We start from the raw sequence: 15697 nt of genomic DNA, 5'->3' as shown, positions 1-15697 counted from the left end.
GATGAAAGCTAACCAACTGAGTATCATATGCATGTGTCCGAGCCTGTTGTTGGTCAGTTGGATGATTGGGTAGTGAAGTAAGTTGAGGACGAGGACGAGAAGTCTCAGATTGAGAGCGGCTGCATCATCCGGTCTGCCCGAGGGAATCTTCATTGCCACACTTCGTGCATGCGCATGCATGTGGCTTTGCTTAGCCTGCAATTTCCACCGCCTCTGTCCCACTTATCACCCCTACGGGCTGAGAGAGCGAGCTAGACCACGAGAGCCGTGCCGCCAGGTCACCAGCACACGCTCGAGCACTCATCCTCCCTTCATTCCTCTTGCGGCTCATGCAAATTTTCTTACCGAAGTACACCATCTTGCACACACTTTCCTTTATGGAGAGCAGCTAAAAGGTCTCCGCCACTCTCTTCCTCCTTTAGGTAAAATGCTTTTTTGCACTTATTTTGTAGCAGAACAGTATTTGTTTTACTTGTTATTAAACTACACGGGTTCTCTGATCTCCGTGAATTTGGATCTCCATCTTGTTAGCAAGACAATTTGTTCGTTACTTCTTTGGACAGCTCTTTAACCCGGTATGTGTGCAACCAATAAATTTGTTCATTTTTGTATGCTTGTAGCGCTTATACTTTCATTAAATTAGTGATTCGTTCTGTTAAAATTGTACAATGGGATTGTCCCTCCCACCCCAATGTCTGATGTGCACTCAATAAGTATGCCTCTTCCTCCACAGCTTTATCCTCAAAGTTATATGCCTAATACTTTAGAGCAGGACTAAATCCATTCAGAAGAAATACCACTTTTCTGGCAGATGACCAAAAGGTGTTGTAAGGCGTGCACTCGAATAGAGCTGGTTCAAAACCCCCAATTGATACTTTAAAGTCTAAATCCATTGAGTAGCTTGATAAGATAAATTGCAACATTGACTACAATGTAGGACAATTTGAAGGGTTATTAGATTTGGAAATACACTGGTTTTCTAAGAATGTCGTAAAACGGAGTTTGAAAACGAAGTGGGCGGCAGCTGAGGGACTAACGAATCTGCCAGGTTGTCTCTCTTACCACTTGGGTATATGTGTGCATGCGGCAGTCGCAGAACAGGTTGGAACATGGGAGGCAGCAGTGGCAACAGCGGTGTGCACAGGGCTCCCCCACCTATTGAATAAACACTCACATGAGTGCGGACGTGTTTGTGCGTGTGTGTGTGTGCGTATGGGTTTACACACTGACTGGGTCAGTTTAAACATTCCGGCACCACACATCACAGAGCCCCGTTGTGGCGGCGGTGGTGGTGGCAGTAGTAGTAGCAACAGCAGTGGCAGGTAGCAGTGGCTGCCCGATTATCTGGTAGCCTGTTGTTTATGCAGACCGTTTGCGTGGTGCGCGAGTGCGTGCATGTGATGAGTGCGGGGGGATTTTAGAGTGGGTGGCACAAGTGCAACTTCAAAACCCACCCTGATGGACTAATTGTCGCTGTAGCTGTCGTCGAGTTTCCGGTGTCATTGACGGGGCAATTGGACACACCGTGCACAGGCATGCGTATATCTGGAATGCAAACACTCTCGCGCACATTCACGCACATTATAAACAATACCCAAGGGATTAGTAATCGCACCTGTGCTGTAGTTCATGTTGGTGCCTGCAGAGTTTTGGAGTAAGTGTGTGTGCGCGCAAGGGATGACAAATACCTGCTTGCTTAGGTTCTTCTGATGGACAGGCAATTCTGAGTCCAAAAAAGCTAGCACTTCACATTTTCCCGTAGTTTCCACCCTTAGGAATCGCCAACTTCTAATCACTTAATCCCCTGTTGCGTCACAAGTTCAACTGTTTCCTAATTCGCCAGGGTAGTTACTGGCCGGGCGCACTAAGAGATAGGATCACTGCCCCAATGATTGCGTGAGTGTATCATTTTAGAGTGACTAAGCTCCTCAGGTAGGCACAATAATTTGTGCTTGCTGAAGATGAACCCCACAGGATGTTGAGAAGCCATAAAAAACCGCCCTGCTATTTCACGGTTTAGGTGGCATCATACTCATGTACCACGTTGGTAAGAAACCATATCTTACCCAGTTAGGGATATATTTGCTGCAGTTAAATACATTTTAAAGATTATCTCTTAAAAGTGCGATATTGAAAAGACGCAAAACAGTGAAATAAAAACGCTACAAACAACTTTGCAGTATGTCCCCATGGCTCTAACTTGGGCTCTGAGTAGTTTAATTCATTGTTTGGTGTCACTTTTTAAAAACATTTGGCCTTAGTAGCTCGTATTTATGCGTAATATTTAACATTACACTAACTTGACAGGAGCTTTTAACGAGGACGTCAACTGCAAACCAAGGGATTCTAGAGGGAAATCTTCTTTACCACTAGAACGAGAAATAATTGCCCTGATTGCAAAATTGGCAACATATTTGGTGAGGAAGTCACCGAAATTGAGAGCCATTTACTGATTCACATAAGTTAAGTGGAAAAATATAACAACACGTAACTCTTATAAGAATTCGAAACACAGCCACAAAGGCAAACACACACGCACACACAGTCAAGTGGTGAAAGGCACTCAGCGCACAGAGGGGTGATTTGCATTCGGTGCCACGGGAGCGTCTGCGCAGGGACGAACCGATGACTTGGCGTTTCCACCGTAACATTGGATTGCCTCCCTCTACAATACTGCCGTTCATCGTGGTAACGTGGAGTGGCAATTTGCATTCTGTGACAGCCCGGCAACTAGTGATTAATATAATTGTCTCATGCGTCCTTTCTACAATACTGTATCACAAACTGCAGGACTTTTTCACACATAAAGCAAGTTACGTAATGGTAGATCTATCTAACATTTCTGTGCCACTTACCTTAGCCCTTCCTGTTTTAGGCAACCACTCAGTCCAACAGATTTATACATTTTGGTGATTTCTTTGCATCTTCACTAAATTTATAGGGCAAATGGAAAAATTTATCCTTAAAAACGTTATGCAGAGAAAATAGTAAAAGTGGATCCATGACTCGAAAGTTTAAGGTTTGCTTGTGTACGTAAAATCGGCTATTTCAACAACATAGTAGGTCCTTATCTGATGTCCGATGAGATGAAAGACATTTGAGGCATTGTTATTCACTAACATAATGTATGAATCGATAGTTCCAGCAAAAGTTTCCTTCTCCGAAATGTATTTTGCCTTCCGGTAACATTTTCGATACCCTACAGAAAGTCCTCTTCCAAAAAAGCGTAAAATTTGAGAATTGCACATAACTAGATTGCAGTAATCAATTTTGAAAAGTGACACTTCCTTACTTCAAAATACAACTAATCTTAATTATGGCTCATTTTGAATACGTATTTGTGAGATTCATATTTGTAACCTTTCGAAAGGCTTTTTCGATCATCATCAGTACGACATACTGCTGACAAAATAATGCCTATCATATTATCAAACAAGTTCTAAACTCATTCTGTTATGATGATCGAATTGTCTCGCCTCACCTAGTCTAATTTATGACTCTGAAAAAGAGGTGGGACGCATAAAAACCCATTTACCATGGTAACTTATCTCACGCGTATGAGACACAAGTGGAACCTCATTTTCCCTCTTATTTGATTTAGGTCCCAAAGTCAAATGTGTGTTTCCTTAAATAGCTCAGTGTCCCCTATATTATGGGGAAAAGTTGCAAGATGCTGATATACACAGTTGTCTGGCCCACATTCATGCTTATGTGCTTATATGGACCGAGAAAGGGATATTTTAAGAGGCACATGTTCCAGCTCAATCTACCCATTATACGGATAGTCGAGCACACTAGTTGTGCAATCAACTTACGCTGATATGTTTTCCTTGGGAAATTCCCGTTTTTATAAGCATGTAGGGTTTAGCTAACCCCATTAACCAATGTTTTTGATTACCTAATCGGCTTACCAAGGTTCTGAATAGGAGACACCCCTGTTTCGGACAGAGAACAGTACGAAAGCCTGCCTGAACAGATCCAGGTATATCAGGTGCAACTTTTTGCTACTTTATATCTTTATTTGCCAACTGATTCAATTTTTTACATATTACACGGGATTGGAGAGAGTGATGGATTTGGTCTCCTTATCATCATTTCCTTTAATTTTGACTGGCTTATCAAGACTCATGCCAAATAGCCCATTGACCAATTGTTGGAAAGTGAATGATTAATCCTTTGCTTAATTGCTAAAATATTGCTCCTAGAGTGGCTACAACAAGCTCGAAAATCTCGGCTACTCGTCAATGACAGATGAACTCATGCGGGGACGTTACGAAGTTATACTGATCTCTTAAAATGGGATAAAAGTGACTTCACATAGCAACTGCCACTGAAGCACAATCAACGCGATGTCGTGACAATCGTCCTTCTGTTATTCGTAATCATAACCTGATAAAGTTTGAATTTAGTAAATGACCATTAAAGAAATAATGTCACATGTTAATTCCCCCCTAAACGAGAGTCGATTTGCAAGTGAGCTTCAAAATGATAAAAGTAACACTGGGTCTGAGAGGGCAGGAGGGAGGATTACTGGTAACTGCAGCACTGGGCGGCGCCTCTTGATACGCGGCATAAATTTTGTCTGGACTCTAAACGGCGAATCTACAGTGAAAAAAAAATTTCTAAAACGTGTTTCAACCCGCAGCTTCCTGACGCATATTGGACTTATAAGAAGCTGAAAGACACACATATTACCATTTTTGGATATGTCAAGTGTACTGGCAAAGTCTACCAACTGCAGAACAGTTTTGGAGTAAGGCTTGGTAAAAAATAAGATTTGAATGGCTCACTGTATTTTTTACCCGAGGAAGTCGAATTAGGCATGTATCAACACGGCCTATTTCCTTCTTCACATAAACGTTAATTTTGTGCCCTAACTAATTATTTTGATTGCTTTTATCCAACAATCCAAAAGTTTCAATCAAACCCTCTTAGTTTCTCTTGATCACAGTGATATTTTTTCAAATAGCGTTGAATTTTTGAAGCGCGATTTCATAAGCACCCAATTAACTAGATTTCTTTGATTAAATTACCCTTACATTATGAAAGAGCTGCCCTCTTGGGGTATGCATTCAGCTCCAAAAGACGAAAAAGAAGAAAGAGGGGTGCTCGAAACGGTGACAATGCCTTTAGGGTGCTGGGTGTGCTTAAGCCCGCCGGTGGAGTTTGTGCACATGCGAGTTGATACCTGCACGGCATAATGCATGCGCGTGTACACACAAAGACTGCCGTGAGTTCAGCCCCTCGTAGGCATACGCACCCACACCCACACACTCAAACGCACACCTGAAATGGGCGGTCGTTGATGCCAGGCCTTCCCGCCGCCTCAACTCCTGCAGGATGAGTCAGCACTCTCAGAATTGTGCATCGGCCTGCCTGCAAGCTTGCGTGCTCATGTGTGTGCCTTCTAAGTTGGTCGGAGGTCAAAACACAGAGTCCGCACGCATATGCCATCCTCCCCAAATGTGGTGTCTGAGGGCGACAGTTACTACCCGCATGTCGTCTGGAGATAAGGGCATAGTTTCGGTCCGACCTCATCTGATCTTTCGGGGCTTATGGTACTCAGTAGCGTTTGTTATCGCCACCACCACTACCACCACACGAATAAGTCAACCATATCTCTCCCTTCTGCAAAATGGCCATTATAAAATAATTCTACATTTCCTCATACCAACTTCTTAAGCGATAGATCACTCCAGTGAAGGATTTTATGTGTCTTCCTGCTCGCTACTTTTTCAACACCAAAGAGAGCCTTTAGCCAATATTGCGGTTGGGAGATAGCAAAGAGTAGGTATTTTGGGTTAAGTATCGTCGGGTTTAACGTAATAACAAATAGTAATTATTCCTACACAAATTGAGACAAATACCCCCATATACCATGGTAGGTAAAAATAGTTAAAAAGATAAATGTGGGGAATAGTGCATGTGCTAACTCGCCCATCAAGTTCTGCAGGGTAAGTGAAGCTACCCATCCACTAGCGCTTCTACAGCTCATTGTCTTCTCCCCCCCAAGCACCATTTACCTTTCACCGCTCATCACGACTCATGGAAGGGAGAGGAAGGGGTGACACCTCGTCCAGTCTGTACCACAGTTGTACACGACCATCTTCATTTTTTGAGATAAAGATGCAGAGGAGTTGGTTACTGAAAATTAAATTCTATGAACAGTTCTGTTTTCATTCCTGTTTCCCACGTCAAATAAATTCTTAAAATGGTAAGATATAAAAATGTAACTATTTTTTCCTCCCCAGGATTTTTGTCGAACATTTATGCAAGCACAACTGGTATAAATGAGTCCTTTCCAAATGTTTTTAACTTATTTGTGTACGCAACATAATGACTATACTGACTTTGTGCCGACTGATAGTTTTAACCACATCATTCACCAACTCGTTATTGCGCAAATTTTCTTTTTAATGAAAATATAAGTTGCAAATGTTATAAGCGGAGGTCGGAGGGACACATGATTGGCCGTTGAGCGCGCGATTCCTCCCCTCTCCTACGCATGGCGCAGAGGATACATAGCCTACCGCCCTATTCCCCTGTCCCCATACGCGCTGCTACTTCTTATTGGTTCGCAGCATAGATAAAATGTTTTGGGCTTCCATTCACTAAAAGCAGTCAAGACCAGAGTTGAGTAGTTGGGAGGTGGGTGATCTTTGATGAGCAAATGTCATAAGCACATCAAACTCAGGTGTGCGGGCATGTGGTGATAGGTAAGGACCATTACCGCCATCTCGTCCGTACATCTTCAGGCTCCATGCACCCACCAGAACCCTCATCTCCGGGACGTGATCGATTGCGTTCTGCTTTTCAGAAATAGACCATGGCATAAAGCTAGGCATAACCTCAACTGTCACACCTTGGTAACGTACCAAACAGGCTGCATTCATTTAAATATGTAAGCATTTCGTATGAGAACTTATCTCTAATACTTCAGTTGAGCCTAACTCCTCAGATTCGGGTTATGGAAGAAGCCAATAGATATCCGAAAATAATTTATCGTTTAAAAGCAAGAAGAGAAACAGTGTGTTCCCTCCTGTTAGGGAACAAAGTGTAGCAGATAGGTCAGGGTATCAGAATCTCGAAAGAGCCATCGCTGCTGGAATTTAAATTAATATTTATATTTAAGTTACAGGTACAAGATGCGTTGCATAATGATCAAATAAGTATCAAATAGGAATTCTAACCCCCAGTTCCTCATCTGTGTGTTCAAAAGTGGTAACTATGTTTCAGCAAGTATCATGAGATACTCATTACTTTCAAAGCGGTTATTGACACCTTCTCACTTATATATTTTTTACTTGTATAATGATTCTGCCAATAGTATGGTTATAGAATGTGGTTTAAAAGGAACAGGTTTATAAAAAAATGTTTATTCACAATGCTCCGATGGAGCAACATGGTGACCATTTTACCAAGCTAATCAATTTTAGTAATCCTACACTATTACAGTACTTTCTTCACATCCACTCTTAAAGGGCATTAAAACTATCTTAGCTGAACATTGCATTAGGATTCATGTCCTGCAATGATCCTGCCTTTGCTTGCGATGCAAATTCCTAGGCTTATGCTAATGGACGCGTTCATGGTATGGTTAATATCAGGCGAAAGTTTGGGGGTTCCTTCACGTTTGTTTTGTTCCCTGGTCTGGTGGATCATGACATAAAGAGACAGGGAGAAGCGAAGAGGTCCTCTTATTCCGCTCCCCTTGCCGCGATTATGTATGCAAGAAATGTCGCGTTAATACTCGGGACAACTGCAATGGTCTCCCCACCATTCTCGCTCGCACCACTGCTGCTGCCACCGTTACCACGACGCACTCCAAAGGGATAAAGCTCAGAAATCCCCATAGAATAACCCTGTTGAACAGCAAGAGGATGGACAAGGTAGGGTTTCACTGGATAAGGAGAGCAGAAGCCACCTATAAGAAGTAACATTTCATTCACTTTTCCAATTTCATCCGTCACACTAACCTAGGTAAAATAGTCAATATGGAATTATAGGAACGGCTGCATGCAAATGAAGTGCATTCATATTAAAATACACTAGGATGCAGATAAAATATGATTAGCAGTCACGTTTGTAGAAAATTACAGCATTCGTCGTTTTGTTTAGCTATGCAATGTGTCAGAAATAACTTGAAACCAAGACTGAGATGCGCAAAAAGTCAAATGCCCTCTATGGCCCTTATTTACAACGATATTTGAAATCCAATTTGAATAAAAGTGACCTATTAAAGCTGCAATTTATAATTCATCATACCTAAAAAACGTTGCTAATAAAGAGCTTTCATTGAATTTGGTATTAGTTGCAAAACCCCAAAGTCATTTCATTATTTTATGGTATCAACAAGTGTAAATAGTAAAATAAAGGTAAGGCCGTGGAAGAGCTCAGGCGTGTTTTGATTCTTCTAGTTGATTTCGGTATTTCTACATTGATTTATTCGCTATTCCGTCAGTTTTGTCAAGATTTTGGAGCAAAAATAGTACCTGGAATGTTCCTTAAGGAAGAATAAACACCTGCTAGGTAAAGGCTTCGACAGCATATCGACATTTGAAAAACCGATAATTCATTGATGAAAAAGATTGCAAAACAGACAAGACCACAGGGACCTATTCAGCTAGCCCCTACCAGTTGTCCCCACAATCGTGCTCAGACACGTTACACTTCTAATTGGCTGCACCTTCAACCAATCCGCAGACAGCTCTATCCCCTTGCGGACAGATACAAGATAAGCTTTGATTGGTTGTCCGAATCAAACCCTGTCTACTATTTAACCGCGAGAATGAATCTGTTTGGATCATATGCTGTAAGCCGACTCGAAAACTGGTAGGTGTGGTCTCCCGTTATGTTGTAGTATACGAATTTGTCTATTAATCTTTCATGATTTGTGTTTAGATATAGTAAAATGCAGATCCCTCCAGTTAAATTTGATGTGGAAACTATTATTAAGGCACAGGCAGTTTCAAACGTGGTTGGTGGTGACGAAAATATGTCGATCTCTCAGAATAACATTCCCGTTATTAATCTACCCATACAAAACGGTGTGATTCCTGGACATCGGTCAGCAGAATCATTTTCCGACTTTTCCCTTTTACGGAAAACAGAAATCTTCAACTTTTTTTCCAATTTGCTTGGAAATTCCCTTCGTCTTTCCCCATGCAAACCACCTGCTCAGGAGGAAAAACTTGAAGATATGTTAAGTTCTTCCATTCGACGAGCAATTTCGGAATCTCTCTCTATGGGAAATTCAGTAAATGTGAGTATACGCGGGAGTCTTACTATTTCGTCTGAAGGCCGAAAACCTATGACAGTCACTTTCACTGACGGAGCTGTTCGTTTCACAACGAAGACAACCGCCACTGTGACCCCTTCGAAAAGAAAAGCCTATCATCCGGTGAAGTACACTGGATCAACACCTTCATCTAATTCCTCCTGTTCTTCCACAGTGAATCCACCACACCTCTCTGGCTGCACTACGCCGTCAATTTCAGAGCCATGCGCCCTCGACCTCTCAAAAGGCTTTTCATCTGTTCCCTCTGCTCAGGTTACTCCATTAAAGTTAAAACAAACACCCGTGGCCCAAAGTTCTCCGTTCAACTCGATGGCGTTGCTACAGCCAGGTAACCTTGTCAATCTTTATCAAACACAGCAGAATGTATTCGGATCTGCACCTACAATGCTGTCCACTGCAGATCAAGATTCCAGTGAAATAGTTTCAGGGCCCGCAAAGAGGAGGCGCAGTGGTTCCACCAACGTGCGAAAGTCAAACTCAACGCGTCAATTTGCATGCAATCAGTGCGAAAATGTGTTTGGCTCACTCCAAGACCTTGAGGAACACACTACAAGCATACACGGTGCCTATCGTTGCCATATTTGCAGTGCCAAGTTCACCCAGCGATCAAATTTGCAGCGGCATGCCTTAAAACACGTGGGCTTTAAGCCCTTCGAATGTGGTCTTTGCGAAAGAGCGTACTTTCGTAAAGATCACCTCATGCGTCACATGGAAACAACTCATCCGGGGGTTCCAGCACGTGCGAACATCCATGTGCGACTAACATCTTCAGAAAGCCTTGACTACCTCAGTCGCTTCGTTGGGACTGGAAATAGCGTAGAGGATGTAAAACAGGCGAACGATGCCGATGATAAGGAAACTAGGGACCAACAGTGTCTAATTATAAAAGCAAATTCAGGACCCGTGGTTGATGGAACTCGGTCTATTGGGTCTGAGGACACAACGAAATCGCCAGAGTCCTTTCCGGTGGAGTCTAATCTCATGGGGCTAGAGGAGGCTATCTTGTCCACGACTACACCCTGTCCTGACGCGTAGATTAAATATTTGTTAGTGTGTATTTCTATTCCCTGAACGTTCAAAATGTACAGTTCTTTTTTACTGTTTTATATCCTTTGCATACTGTAGCAACTATAAGTGTTGAGTTTCTCTAACCATTTTTTTAAATTAAATAAATGGGATGGGACGAGGTTAAGGTGAGAAATGGTGTCCTAATCTCTAACTATCATGTTACGTCGTTGTGTTTGTTTTTTTCGTCCACCTTGGATGTGTTCGTATCTGGGCCCTGCTCAAGTTACAGAGATTCGCGTTCTCTCCCTGTAAAGGAGTTTTTGCCTGAGTGATGGCCGTTGCTGTGCAAACGGCGTTATCCCTCCACTACACACAGAAACTGATATTTCCTAGTTTTCCTGGAAGCAGGCCAGTGCCACGTAATTGATGGAGAAATGGTAGTGGTCTGGGAGAATCAGAGCAATGCTATGGAAATTCAAGACTGGCATCGAATAGTTGTGATTTCGAATGATGAAATACTTGGATGATTACTACACGTATGATCGAGTTCAGTTTGATCCTGTTGCTGTCTTGGTTGAGTGAATGTCTGTCTGGAATACGATTTCTCTACCAAATGGTTTGTTTTCGTAAATACCAATCCAGTGGCTTGAGGTCGATCCTCCTTATGACTAGTCATAAGGAAAAGTGAACGGTTCTAGGTCCTGTGACGATGCTAACTAAACCTCCGATTCAAATCATCATACCTAATGCAATACATGTTTTTTCACTGATCTCACCAGTGTTGTGACAACCATGGTAGTCCGAGCTATTTTTTGAACTATGGATGGGAATAAGCTGCGAAACACGTGCTTCTCAATTTGCCTTCGTTAGTTGCATATATAATGCCAATTATTCGGGCATTTGAAAGTTGGGCAAGTTATGGTTGATCAACTAAAACTTTTCACCTAGCGAAACCTAATTTGCCTTTACTTGACTATATTTCGGCATGTTTTCTAATGTTGAAAGTCCGCACAATAGCATTTTCATTTGGGAATAATTGGGACCCAATTCTGCACTAGCATGTATTGCAATTCAAGTGTTAGCTCGTACACTTTTTCATTCGTACTCCTATGGGAATATCTGTCAAAATCACTAAGCTTAAAGATGGCTAAATCAAAAGTTGCAGTAGTGCCCTGGGGGTTCCGTGCTAATCCCTTAAGTCCGCTTAGGTCACCATATGGCGATTAGCACAAAATCGTATGTACGGACGTCAGTAGGACTTTAAAAACCGCGTAAATCACTCCCCGATGAGCAGTGGGCGTGACAATTTCAGCCCAAACTTCTCCCTCCCCGATAAGGTCATTGCATCCTCTGTCACGCACAGGTTAACGAATGACTGCAATGGGATAGGAATAGGATCTCTTTCTATGGAACTTTTCACCGGTTAAGCTTGTGAGTAGGAGACTGTGCCTATTATGCCTTTGACCGAAAAGTTCTGATAAGGATCTGCATATAATAAATATTATCAGTTTCCATATTTTTGGATTAATGCTGTCAAATCTTCAAAACTGCCTAGTTTGAGCCGGCCTTCTCTAGCCTAAAATCTCTATTGCACATTTAGTGAAACTGAAGTATACATTACACTATGCTGGATTTTTAATCGCTAGTTTAGTTTTGGGATAAATCAGGTTAATTTTTCCACAAAAAGTATAATTCCCCTCTGAACTCAAAATTTGGCACCACCAAAGTATAGCCGTCGTGCCGGCTGGGCTGGGACGGGGGTGACCGGGCTGGTGGCGGTGCTCATGGTCGTACAATGGACTGCCTTCAGACTCAAAGCCCCGTGTCCTGTCGCCATACTGGTGACCTGATTCTGTTTGTAGTGTCGCTTTTTTGAATGTTTCTGGGACGTTTAGGCTTATTCCTTGATCATACTCGCATCTGGCATCACGGATGAGAGCATTTACAAAGTCTACCCTCAATGATCAAGCTGCCTTGTCGAAAGTAAAGAAATTTATTACTACGCATTCCAGCGAAATGTTTATACTGTCCATTTATACTTAAGGGTCTGTTGGTTATTTGTTTCGCATAATGTAATATAGTATTTTTTGGCGGTGATAATGAAGTAGATTAGACTTTTATCAGTTTCAACTACTTACAAGTGCATCATTGTGACCCATAATGTTACCTCGTCTTCAAAGAAGGAAGTTAATAAGTGTTTTTAATTTGACCATTTGGCTTCTTATTCCAAAATAAAGTACTCGAATGAAGTTCCAGGCAATATGTCTGCATGAGGTTCAAATATTATTTCGATTTCTAGGATTATAACTGCCCTACTTCATCACTTAATTCAGCACCAACCATTACATTGTGAATATGGCATTATAAAAAGTAATCTCCACAAATTAGTCAAATTGGTAACAAAATAATGCTTCTACTAAACCAAAGGTATGTAAGGCGAACTGGTTTTGCGGCAAAATTACATCTAACAAATCCTCCACCCACTCTTCCGGTTAAACATGCATGACCCCAAGCTTTACAAAATGGAAATATCAACACCGTGCCACATTCAGTGGTAAACATTTGGTGTATTTATTGTACAAAGTGCCACGGAGGTGTTTGTGAAGACGGCTACACCATATCTTTATTGGTCCCTCCATTTTTGATTTAAAAGATATTTAGTACCAGTAAAAATTGCCGTTGCAGACATTGAACCCTCAAGGAACACGTTTCAATTGCTTAACACTCGCTTGCCATTGTTTCCAAAAGAATTCGCAAATATACGACAGGCTTTGTAAGCTATTTATCTAGTTATTTGGGCCATTCTTACAAGGCTCTGTATATAATCCGCCGCAGTGCATTGCGTTGTAAAAGCATTATCCAAAGCCTATTAACTCAAACCTAGTGCTGGGAGACTTTAATAATGCAGTGTCAGAGTACTCCCTAATTACGTTGTACTGTGCGGCGGTTAGGAAGAAGATCATTTATTAAAGAACGGTAGAGGCGGAAAGTCCCAGGTATGGGTGGAAAACTTCGACATTAAGGGAACCGAAACCATGGGTATTGAAGGGTCCGCGTAGTTAAATGCACAAATGTAATAAGTATCGTTTTGTGGCATAGCAACCACCCTTTTTAGTCATCGTTCTAAGTACCCCATCGGTCACTCATCTACTGAACCGTCAATACCTTAAAAAGCACCCACTAATCGGTAATGCGGTTTAGTCATTTGGTTTTCCTTTGGGGCTAGAGGACAGAAAGCCGATTTCCATGTCACTGCTACATCTCATTGATTTCGATGGATCTAGTGTTTCGTTTTTGTCTACGACTTTGTGGAGTCCTCTGGCTCTGTATCTCTCAAAGCCGGAAAATGCTCCGAATCGAGTGTCATTCACATGCATAAAATTAGAGCTATCTAATGAAAATCGCGTCTTAAAGCTGGTATTTTTACATCAATTCCTCCTTGTCACTTTAATGCAACAGAACAGTTAGTTTGAACCATATTCATATGCTAGGAATATGAAGAAGGAGACATTATTGGCCCGGATAATACACGTATCTTCAGGAGGATTTTGTAGCAACTGCATGATTAAGGTTACCAAATTGCTTAGGTCTGACATTATTTCATTTATTTGTTGCAAACTGGATTGATTGTGGCCTCCGCAGAGTGTTATTCTGTAGCGTGTAGGCTTGTTTCCCAGTCATCGATTTGGTTTATCATCCATTTGAGTAGGATAGCCTTACTCACTACCGCTATCAATATATCGTCCAAATCAACCTTCAAGACGTAATTGGGCATGCCAGTAGCGATGGAAGGTCACGTGTATGGACAGAAACTCGGTCACCAAAACATAAACCGAAATTACAAATACTGAAGAACCTAGATAAGTAAATGTACAATAAAAAAAAACTTTATTCGATTAAACGGAACTTTGATAACACCTGTGTACATTTCAACTGAAACATGAACAATTGTGTAAAGTGGTAAATCTATGGCACAATAAAGTGGAGTTAAGTAATCCAACTAAAAAGTTAATTTCAATAAATAGTATCACTTTTTGAGCAATGGTGAAAGAGGGTGTAGGAAAGATGGACCTTAGTCGCACTGCACCGAATGTCACATTCACGGTCTTAATTTATCTAAAAGAGAGGAGAATAAGGGTAGTGTATCATCTTGACCTATTTGCGAAATGCGTGAGCTAGAGTCTTCAGCACCTGTTGGGATCGTTTTCGGAAGGGGGAGGGCGCCGGAGCGAGAGAGAGGAATTGGAGTCGCACAAGGAGAGGAGAACAGAGAAGAATGGGGGGTGGGTGGCGAGACAGGTGAGAGCACCTGTAGACATGGGGTGGTGGTTTGAGTTCTGCATTGTTTCCTCCACACAAGATGGACGATTGGGGTCACCTTTCCTCCCCCTCTTTCCTTGGCTCCGGAGTCCATGCTGATAGAAGGGTGGTCGGGCAGGTATGTGCATGTGAGGGTACGCTTTTGCTTTAGCTTGCATGTGCCTGCGTAAATATATTAACCGAAATAGTAAATAACTCCAAACAGCTGTATAGATTATGTTAAAATACTAGGCTTTTAGTTAATGTTGCCAGTATCTGCTATTTCGTGAAGGGTACTCAGATAAGTAGCTATCACCTCTCTAAACAGGGACATTGATGGGCATATTTATAACTTGGATAGTAAATTATATTATTCATGAGGCTTTCGAAATTTAAATCATCCTCATATTTGTCACTGGCAGAAATCACAATTAGGTGTGCTTAAATAAAGTTGTAGGATTCGGCTACATTGGTGAGTCTTCCTGTAGGAAATTCTATTCATAATTCTAACTCGTTTCCCACCACTTGTTTTGTTTCCATTGCCTCAAATCATCACAATTTGCCGCCGAGTAGAAAGCCAATGGCTTTCTTCAAAAAGGTGCCTTATGTGTACAGATGTGATATCTAATATTCGATTGAAATGAGGTCTTTTATTTACTTAATTTTCACGAATTAATCATCTGTAGCGAGTTCTATAGTCGCCTTTACAGCTGTAGATTGAATATACACTGAGTCAACCTTTTTTCGTCAACCAACTCCAGAAACTTTGACTTGATTTCCCTGGTATGGAACATGCTCCAGCACTTTGTGCATCGACATTCTCAAGGACCCAGGTGAATATAAACATTTTCATTTGATTGCAATCACCAGACAAAGATACATCTACTCTTTTACCTACTAGCAGTAGAGAGGGCCCAAGTGACATAGTGGTTAATGTAAGCCCCTTAAGAGGCAATTCGCGATCATAAACTCACAATCACTGACGTGTGGGCCACTACGTTAACGTGCCTTGGTAACCGTGTCACATGTAGAAACGCAATTAACGCCCACCTCCCCTCTGCCTTGACTTCCATGGGATGCAACTATTTCATG

At 41.8% G+C, this 15697-nt stretch overlaps 1 protein-coding gene across 1 annotated transcript; it reads left to right on the top strand. All coding sequences in view use genetic code 11, as the record gives it.

Moving 5' to 3' along the window:
• Positions 1–8911: 8911 nt before the first annotated feature.
• On the top strand, positions 8912–10333 carry EGR_01588 (Zinc finger protein Gfi-1b; the record flags this gene model as incomplete). The annotated part of the gene is made up of 1 exon (XM_024490837.1): positions 8912–10333. One exon carries the CDS (start codon positions 8912–8914, stop codon positions 10331–10333), a length of 1422 nt encoding a protein of 473 aa, XP_024354702.1.
• Between the last annotated feature and the right edge of the window lie 5364 nt (positions 10334–15697).

The sequence above is a fragment of the Echinococcus granulosus genome, assembly GCF_000524195.1.
Source record: "Echinococcus granulosus chromosome Unknown EG_S00006, whole genome shotgun sequence".
Classification (NCBI taxonomy): domain Eukaryota; kingdom Metazoa; phylum Platyhelminthes; class Cestoda; order Cyclophyllidea; family Taeniidae; genus Echinococcus; species Echinococcus granulosus.
The sequence above is the reverse complement of the archived record's forward strand: the minus strand, read 5'-3'. Positions and strand labels throughout refer to the sequence as shown.